Here is a 9236-nt window from a genome sequence, read left to right as displayed (position 1 = left end):
AAATAGGGCAAAATTTTCGCATGAATACCAAATAAAAAATTTTTTTTGAAAAAAAAAAGAAATATTTTGTCGTTTACTCTAATTTCAAAGAATCATGATATTCACTAATACTTCAAAAGAGAAAAACTGAACCTCAAAAATAAAAATCTAAATCAATTTTTTTTTACAATCACTTTTTCAAAATTCATAGTTGTGCGTGAAATACTAATTTCATACACTGAAAGTATTTCACGCACTGACAGAAGCATGAGAACTAAATTTTGTGAAATCATTATGTTTTTTATTTTTTAAAGCCCGGCCTATTCTCAAAAAGACAGTCGTTTCGCACACTATTAGTAGGATGGAATTCGTATGAAAATTTAAAACCATATCTAATGAAAAAAAATAGTGTCATTTTTGGCATTATTATATTTTTAAAGATTTCATATAATTAAAAAACACCGTGCAATTATGAAGTCATTATAAATCATTTTAATCTAAAGCACAAAAATTTTCTTTTATCAACACCGAAGATTTCAACAATCATAATTAATAAATTGTATTTAAAGTAGTAAATTTGAAAAGGTAAGTCATTTGTTATCTAACAATTTAAAACATCCGATCGTTTCATTATCAATTTAAGAAAGAACTAAATAATAGTTATCATTATCAAACCCGGATTTATTCTTACGTCAATGAAAAAATATCAGTCCCGATACATAAAAAACTTTCAATTGTGATGTAATTTGTCTTAAATTCTTCGGCAAGTGTTTTAAACACTGATAAAATTAATTAGGCATAAACAATTTTACAGTAAGTTGCAAATAAATTCTTCGTCCGAATTTCAAAACAAAATATCGCATGATCTATCGCGAAGTCCAAAAAACATCATCTTATTATTCCCCACTATTGTGCCTTATAAAAACCCTCAGATTTAGGACATTAGCATCTTGTTCTCATCCTGATCCACTCTGTGTTTCTTTCAAGTTTAGTGAACTTTCATTAATTTTACGAAAATGACCGGAATTGAATTCAAGACCAGCCCTTCCAGAACTGGAGTAATCATCAAGGGAGTCAACGACCAATATGCGGATGGTAAAATGGCCAAAGTGTACAAGGCTTTCATCGGAGATGAAAATGCAAGAACCGAAAATTACAAAAGATTTTTGATCGATTTATTGAGGAAAAAAGGATGCAAACGTATTCTGGATGTCGCTTGTGGAACTGGGTATGTGGAAAAAAATTCCCAAAGATTTAACACAATTTTTGTCTTACTAGAATTGACTCAATCATGCTTTTGGAGGAAGGATTTGATGTTGTTTCAACTGATGGTTCTGATAAGATGTTGAAATATGCTTACGAACAAAGGTGGGAGAGAAGAAGGGAGCCAGCTTTCGAAAATTGGAGTAATTGAAAACAATTTTAATAGATTCTTTTCATTACTTTAATTTTTTTTTAGTTATTAGGGAAGCCAATTGGTTGGAAGTTTATGACACGGTTGAGGATCTTGTTGGAGATGGTTTCGATGCTGTAATCTGCTTTGGTAGTTCATTTGCCCATCTTCTGGATTCTTACGGCGACCAACGCGAGCAAAAGTATTTAATTCATTTTTGATTTAATTCAACTTTGATATTGTTTCATTTCAGACAAGCCATAAGAAACTTTGAGAAATGTCTAAAACGTGGCGGATTGCTCCTTATTGACCACAGAAATTACGAAAAACTTATCAAAGGCCAAGCCCCAAAGAAATGTGTCTTTTATGACGTAAGCAAATTTTCCTACCATTAAATTTTCAGAAAAATTGTTTTTTAGGCCAACTACATTACAAATATTACAACTTCCGTTCTTTCGGTGATGGGAAAACCGGCGTTAATTATTAGGGATTACATCGTTCTGAGTGACGAAACAAGCGATAAAACCAATGGTGTTAAAAAGTATAAATCTGAAACTCCTTCCACGACGTGAGTAACTGTTAAGTTCTGGTAATTATTTAATGTTTTGGTTTATTTTTCAGAGAATTGAGATTGATGTTTCATCCTCACATGGTGAATGACTTTATAAACATGTTGAAAGAAATTTTTGGTGAAAAATCATCATTTCACACATTGGGTGATTTTAAAAATTTGGGAGAAATTGAAGATCCGACTTTCTACATCCACATTGTGGAAAAACAATAAAAAGCTGGATATTGAATTGTGAATAAAAATATATAACTTGTTAATATGTTTTATTATTTACTTGTCATTATTATCTACAGATACTAATTTACAATCGATAATAATTAACTTAAACACATTAGTTTATACTAAACTATCAATTTATTAAAATGAATGAAGTTTTATCATTTTTAGGACGTTTTTATTAAACTAAATGAACTGCGAAAATATTTATATCAAAAATATTTTATCCAAATCAAGCATTATAACATTAATATGAATAGTTATTACAGAAGAAAAAAATGTAGGTATAAAGGTTATTCTACTAAACATACGAGAAAGTAAATTTTATCTGGTATTGAATTAATAAAATAGTGACATTATAAACAAAGTGAAATATAAAAAATAATTATGTACAACTAGAATATTACAAAAACTGCATGACAGAACAAATGAACGTTATTTCTTAATATAAACAAAAAAAATTCTGAATTTATTAAATTAAAAGTATTATTAAGAAATGATAAACTTCAAAATTAAAATTATTTTAGTAATTTTGTTACTGTTAATAAATTGCATAAAAAATATTAAAGATTAAGTACTGTTTGTTTTTATTAAAAAAACATATCTGTATTTTTGAAAAAAAAAATAAACATGCGGTTATACATATTAAACTGATTTAAAAACGTACATGCTCCAAAAACTATTTTAACTAAAAAAAATATTGTAATTATGTGTAATTGTATAAAAATTATTCATAATAGTTAAACTTTCCTGGCGCATCCACCAAAAGTGAAAGATTTATCTTGTTTAAAATGATAAAATTATCAATTTTACACCTTTTAGTACTTCTCTGCACATATTTTGTGTGTTAATAGTATGTTGTGTGTTAATAATATCAATAAATTGTGAGATAAAATGTTGTTTTTATATTCTGATTAAGTCAGAGTGGGAAATTCAGCTTAATAATATCAAAAAGCCAGTTCAGAAATTGCCATTTATTATCCAAAATAAAGCTAAAACTTTTGACAATTTTATTTTTCTCATACAGTGATACTGAATCTGGTAAACAAAATCAACAATTACTCATAATGTAATTATTATTTTTTTATAAATTACTTGCCATTTCAAAATTAGGATTACCAAATTATTGCAGCAATCCACTCTGTACACATTTACTTAAACATAAGTTATCTTTATGCAACTATGCAACGTTGTAACTAGAGAAACAATTTTAAATAATACAGCAGCTGAAACTACCATTTCAGTCTGATTGCTTGAAAACTCTTTCATATTAGCATTTGAGGTGGAAATTGATGCAAAATTATACAACAATCATGTTGAAAACCAAGAAAAAGCGAAACAATTATTTTGAAAGGTAGGTATGTCTTACACTTATTCTAGGAACAATTTGTTATCGAAATTGGGCCGTATCAAAAAGGCATACCAAGGCGTAAATTTTTGTTTTAAAATGTTTAAAAACCTTAATGAATATTGGATAGTAATTTTTAGAAGGGTGGAACACGGTTTATCAAGTGGTTAAAACACTAAGCAACATAAAAAAGTGTTGTTTGAAATAACGTTTCCAGAATGGCAACGAATAATTTACACCCAAGATATACCTGAAACAAGTAAGTGCATCACTTTTCAATTCCACTTTTATTCAAGTGATTTTGTTTCATTGGTTTCAGTAAAACCAAAGCTTATTAATCGTGTATCAACTGACAACTCAAACAGGTCTTAATAATAAAATTACATGTTTTCAGAGTGGAAATCGACATCTTTGTAGCACGAAATCCCTGCTCAAGGTAAGTGAATATTTCTTACGTTTAGTTTTAAAAATCAAAGTAATCGTAAATATTAATAATCAAACTATTTTAGTCGGAAAGTGTTATTATAGATAATTCTTTATACCTATTATACACATTATTTAGTACTTACTCGTAACAGTCTTTTAACGAACAGGTGTGCCACATTTCTGATTTCTAGTAACAATAAAACAAAACATTATTTTCGTTTTCCGGTCTTTTGTCATTCAATTTTGTTCACTATAAAAAGCCGATCAGATTTTTTTCAACAAACAATTTAAAAAAATAGCTGATGTTTGTTTTTGTATTACATAAACGTTGAAACAACATTTAAAAACTAATACAATAATTCATCGACATAAATTCATGTGAACTACAGTTGATAAAGGATTTCTTCAAAGATTAAATTAGCAATAAATGAGGCAATTTAATAATTCTTCTTACTACGAGTGTAATGCAAAAACATTACATGTTATGGGGATTCCGTGTGTCGTAAACAATTCTTAGATAATAAAAATAATGATTTTAAATAGTGCTTCTAATTATTTACAACCTCAAGGACAAAACGATTGAGAAGAAAAATATTTCTGAGATACTCTTATCAAAAATGTTCCTTTAATTCAAAGTATTCTAGACTGAAATCAATTAAAAATTCTCAAATTGCTCCTTCAGTTAAAAAAAAATAGAAAATCAGAGAAACCGTTCGAGATGAATTTAATTTAATACACGTAACAACAAATTAGTTTTAAGACTCAAAATCAAAATAATTTCTTATTAAAAACGATAAACTCTGACATTAAAATTTTGTTGATTTTCTTTATAACTTTGTTTAAGATGTTGAGTGGGGGATTCCTACTTATAATATAAAACAAGCTGTTGCAACAAATTATTCCAAAGTTTGAAGAAAATACGAAATGAAGTACAAAAATTTATCAAGTTTATTACTGCTTTTGTTGTGTGGCACAGCTTTTTCGAATGATAGTAGTTTAGTAGTGTCAAGTACCGAACGTGCTAACGAAATTACCGAAAAAACAGAAACTAAAAATGTAAGTGAATGATGACGAGGTAATTAAATATCTAAATTATGCGATATTAGGACACCGAAATCAGTCCAAAAATATATTCGATGCAAATTGACTCAAACATCACTAATCGCTTTGCAACAACACTCGTGACTAGTAAAGTAAGAAATTTGAAGAAAACAGCGGCGGAAACAACTTTCTCCGTTGTTTTGCCCGAAAATGCCTTCATCTCAGCATTTGAGATGGAAATTGATGGGAAAATATACAAAGCTCATGTTAAAGAGAAAGAGGAGGCTAAACAAATCTATCAAGAGGTAGGTCACTTATTTTCTCCTACTTTTATGTAATTACTGTTATCGTACAGGCGGTATCAAGAGGGCAAAGTGCGGCTCATGTTGAACTAAATGCAAGAGACTCAAAAACATTTACAGTTTCGGTGAATATAGAACCCGAAAGCAAGACAATATTTAGACTGACTTACGAGGAACTTCTTAAACGCCAACTTGGACAATATGAACTCGTTATTAATATACATCCTGGTCAAATTGTCCACGATCTTGGTGTCAAAGTAATCAGAAAAATATACTCTTCCGAGTTGTTGTTTAAATGAATTTTAGGTTCATATTAACGAAAGCAGGCCCTTAACATTCGTTAAAACACCATCTTTACGAACCGGAAATGAAGTTAGTAAAAATTCCGACAAGTTAGATCCTTCGGCCAAAATAGAAGTCATGAATTCAACTTCTGCTCTCGTTGAGTTTAATCCCGATAAAGATAAACAGAAAGAATTTGCTCAACTTCTGGGGAGTGAGAAAGAGAGTGGATTAGCTGGACAATTTGTTGTTCAATATGATGTTGAAAGAGATCCTCAAGGTGGAGAGGTTCTAATCCGTGATGGCTACTTCGTTCACTTTTTCTCCCCATCTGAATTGAGACCTTTACCAAAACACGTTGTATTTGTGCTGGACCATAGTGGTAGCATGAGTGGAAGAAAAATGGACCAGTTGATAGAAGCAATGCAGAATATTTTATCCGAGTTGAAAGAAACCGATTTGTTTAACATTGTTCGCTTTGGAGATGTAGCTCTGGTCTGGGATGTGTCTCAAAATATATTCGTTCAACTTCCAGATATTCGAGATTATGGAAACCTGGAACCGCATTTAAAAGTAACAGAGGAAATAAGTAAAAGCAAGTTAATGTTTGACAATTTTAGGAGATGAATTTGCCACAGGCTGTTAACGGCACAAAAGAAAATATTGAAGCGGCCAAAAATATCATCAAGGATACGTCTAATCTAGGAATGACTAACATGATCTACGGCTTAGAAGTCGGTTTATTCTTAATTAAAAGAACACAAGAAAAGGTGTCTGACAAGTATCAACCTATGATTGTATTTCTAACGGACGGTTATCCCAATGTAGGGATGAGTGATAGAAACCAAATTACAAATACTGTAAAAAAAAATTATTGTTGTTAAAAATTTGAAATATTTTAGTCCTCTGTAGGTAACAACTCTCAACAGTGGTAACAAAAAGGCGTCGATTTTCTCGCTTTCGTTTGGGGACTCTTCCGATAAAAGTTTCTTAAGAAAATTATCATCGAAAAATTTGGGCTTTTCGAGACACATTTACGAAGCTTCAGACGCTTCACTCCAATTACAAGATTTCTACCGCGCGATTTCTTCTCCTCTTTTAAGCAATGTCAATTTTAAATACGTTGATGGTGTCCAAGATGTAACAATAACTCACTATCCAATTCTTTTCAAAGGTTCGGAATTGGTTGTAGCAGGAAGAATAAGTAAGTAATTTATAATTTAACAATTCGATGATGGCGACAATAATAAATAATTATTGAAGATGATAGTCCCAATGTTTTAAATCATGTCGAAGCATGGTGTCCTATGGGTCCTATTAAATTTAATGCTACCATCAAAAGCGAAGCTGTTAGTTCTTTGGAACGACTCTGGGCGTATTTAACTGTAAAACAAATGTTGAAACAGAAAGAAACGGCTGAAAATACGACGAATTTGACTAAGAAAGCTCTTGATTTGTCATTGAAATACTCGTTTGTGACTCCTGTCACGTCTTTGGTTGTTGTTAAACCTAATCAGACTGAAGCTGTTGATAGTAAAGCTGCTAAGTCTAGACCAGGTACTCATTTCACATACATGTTAACAGAAATTTAATTATGATTGCAGAATGGGAAAGTGGAGCTCGTTCAACTTTTGCATGTAAGTTTCAGTATCAGTGACTTTAATGTTTCTATACTTATCTTCTCCTAAAACCATTAAAAAGCAGATTTAAAAATATTTGTACTTTCTTAATGTCTAACATTTAAAGTAATTTAATTTCAGCTTCCGGGATTTTCCGATCATATGCAAGAACGGGTAGCGCTCGTAAGTATAATTCTTTCAAATGAAACAGTTTTGTTTGTCTTAAACTATTTATTTCCTGAGAAAACAGGTTGATATCGTTTTTCAAAAATAAAATTTTCAGAAATTTGTAAAATTTATTTATTTTTGTCAATGGCAAACCACTATTATTTTTTTTTCGACAAATACAGTTAAATAAAATACAATTCTTGCGTATCTATCACTAGTATTTTTTCTAAGAGCAAGTAGTTAGTTCAGTACCTTTTGTTCACCCTATATACTGTATAAACAAATAAATTTAGTATCATTAATAAGTTTCAGGACGATCCTACATAATGCCAATGAGAGGATACTCGTCAGGAATGAGCTCTTTCGGTAAGTAGGTATTATAAAATTCAATATCAATCAAAAAGTACAATGAGAAAAACTCTTGTTTTCTATTTTACGTCTTTAACTACGCTAGTAACAAACTTGTTTAACTGCGTTAACAGCTTCTCACAGTGCGTTACTAACCCATAGAATATTTTATGTTTTTAATGTTGGTGACAATGATATTGACAGTAAATTGCAGTGTCACTAACTGACGCAAAATTTTCTAAATTTAAATTTAAAAACACCATAAAAAGCTCAAAATAGAAAAAATAGTATAGCAATCATTTGTTCCTCAACTCGCCGCTACGCGGCTCGTATCGGAACTTCAAACTCTTGCTTGAATGAATGCTGCAACTCGAATTGTAATATACTATTCTAGGATCACCTCCTACAGCAAGCGTCTCGGCAGATACTCAATCATTGTATGCCCCAGGAGCATCGGCTAATGGACCACAATTTTATATACCACCTCCAGCGAGTAAGTACAGCAGATATTTAAAAAATAACTAATTTTGGAAAAAAAATTGTTTGTTTAAAGATGTAAAATGAAAATGTAGTAGTAGTTTAGTATTCATGTCATGTTAACAACTAAAAAAATCTGAAATTACTTAATTCCAGATTCCTCTCAAGTGCTCTTTTGCAATAATATTTCAAATTTTAGGAGGTCCACTACCTTACCCAAGTTTTACAACTACATTTCAACCCGGAATTTTAGATCAAACTGGTAATTATACTTTAATTAATAATCAAGTAAATTTTTAAATTTTCTCAAATAGCTATTGATAAGTATGTTTGGAATGATAATTATAACATCCTTGTTTTATGTCGTTAAATAAAAAAAAACTGTTTTGTTCAATAGATAACGGCGTTACCACTCGAAGACCAAAGTTTCTGCAACCATCGTCCACAAGCCTTCCACCCACCCAAAATGGTAATAAAAAATTAGAGTAATAATAAAACATACCCAAACGTAATACTTTTTCAGCAGTTTTACCTCAATGGCTTCAAATTATGAGAACAAATAACGGAAATATTACCACTCTACAAGGTAAAAACTTTTGATTTAAAAAAATATATTTTTTTATTTTACGTTGTTCAAACTTATCATACACAAATATTTAAGGTATATTCAAACTGGGTCAAAGCGGCGCTGTTACCACACGTCCCCAGTGTCCTAAAACACCAGCAGGAACTGTCGGAGAATGCGTGATTATTTTTGATTGTCCTGAAATATACAATGATTTGACTGATCTCAACACATATCTACAATATTTTTGTCCTTTAAATGAGTAAGGATGTTTTCAGGATAAACAGATTAACACTATAAATGCAATTTTAGGTTTGCTGGAGTATGCTGTCCTTCAAGAGTCCTGCCAATCCCGCCAATGCCTTAAAAACTTTTATTATAGTATGTACCTTAATAAATAAACCAAAAATAAATTTTATACCCAATTACCAGTTTTTTCTTTCAAAAATAAAGTCACAAACATTACACGTAGTTTGATAAAAATTCTTTAGAAAATTACAA

At 30.4% G+C, this 9236-nt stretch overlaps 2 protein-coding genes across 4 annotated transcripts; both read left to right on the top strand.

The window, feature by feature from the left end:
• The first annotated feature begins 944 nt into the window (after positions 1–944).
• Positions 945–2184, top strand: LOC123013204 (glycine N-methyltransferase-like). Its single transcript, XM_044411601.1, has 6 exons — positions 945–1207; positions 1258–1385; positions 1439–1574; positions 1626–1743; positions 1792–1940; positions 1994–2184. The coding sequence occupies exons 1-6, from the start codon at positions 996–998 to the stop codon at positions 2154–2156; spliced, it is 906 nt and encodes a 301-aa protein (XP_044267536.1). The 5' UTR covers positions 945–995; the 3' UTR covers positions 2157–2184.
• A 2657-nt stretch (positions 2185–4841) lies between these two features.
• Positions 4842–9161, top strand: LOC123012613 (inter-alpha-trypsin inhibitor heavy chain H4-like). 3 transcript variants are annotated; one of them, XM_044410651.1, is made up of 16 exons: positions 4842–4989; positions 5040–5279; positions 5330–5533; positions 5583–6131; positions 6179–6418; positions 6471–6762; positions 6822–7115; positions 7163–7195; positions 7319–7360; positions 7658–7711; positions 8088–8186; positions 8370–8432; positions 8568–8639; positions 8694–8756; positions 8832–8997; positions 9048–9161. In XM_044410651.1, exons 1-16 carry the CDS (start codon positions 4858–4860, stop codon positions 9100–9102), a joined length of 2598 nt encoding a protein of 865 aa, XP_044266586.1. In that variant the 5' UTR covers positions 4842–4857; the 3' UTR covers positions 9103–9161. The 3 variants fall into 3 exon arrangements, with proteins under 3 accessions (XP_044266586.1, XP_044266585.1, XP_044266584.1); XM_044410650.1 differs by having other exon boundaries at positions 7652–7711; positions 8697–8756; XM_044410649.1 differs by having other exon boundaries at positions 7652–7711.
• The last annotated feature ends 75 nt before the right edge of the window (positions 9162–9236 follow it).

This window comes from Tribolium madens, unplaced genomic scaffold (assembly GCF_015345945.1).
Source record: "Tribolium madens isolate multiple individuals breed KSU strain unplaced genomic scaffold, Tmad_KSU_1.1 Scaffold_96;HRSCAF=242;Tcas5.2_LG5, whole genome shotgun sequence".
NCBI classification, from domain to species: Eukaryota; Metazoa; Arthropoda; class Insecta; order Coleoptera; family Tenebrionidae; genus Tribolium; species Tribolium madens.
This window is presented reverse-complemented; position numbering and strand designations above follow the sequence as displayed.

Excerpts from the sequence above, each read along its gene's own strand:
- LOC123013204 (XM_044411601.1), top strand. The coding sequence starts at position 996 with ATGACCGGAATTGAATTCAAGACCAGCCCTTCCAGAACTGGAGTAATC. Across the intron at positions 1,386-1,438 it reads GCCAGCTTTCGAAAATTGGA|TTATTAGGGAAGCCAATTGG; the intron begins GTAATTGAAAAC and ends ATTTTTTTTTAG. Across the intron at positions 1,744-1,791 it reads AGAAATGTGTCTTTTATGAC|GCCAACTACATTACAAATAT; the intron begins GTAAGCAAATTT and ends ATTGTTTTTTAG.
- LOC123012613 (XM_044410649.1), top strand. The coding sequence starts at position 4,858 with ATGAAGTACAAAAATTTATCAAGTTTATTACTGCTTTTGTTGTGTGGC. Across the intron at positions 7,361-7,651 it reads TGCAAGAACGGGTAGCGCTC|TTTCAGGACGATCCTACATA; the intron begins GTAAGTATAATT and ends ATCATTAATAAG. Across the intron at positions 8,998-9,047 it reads TATTTTTGTCCTTTAAATGA|GTTTGCTGGAGTATGCTGTC; the intron begins GTAAGGATGTTT and ends ATGCAATTTTAG.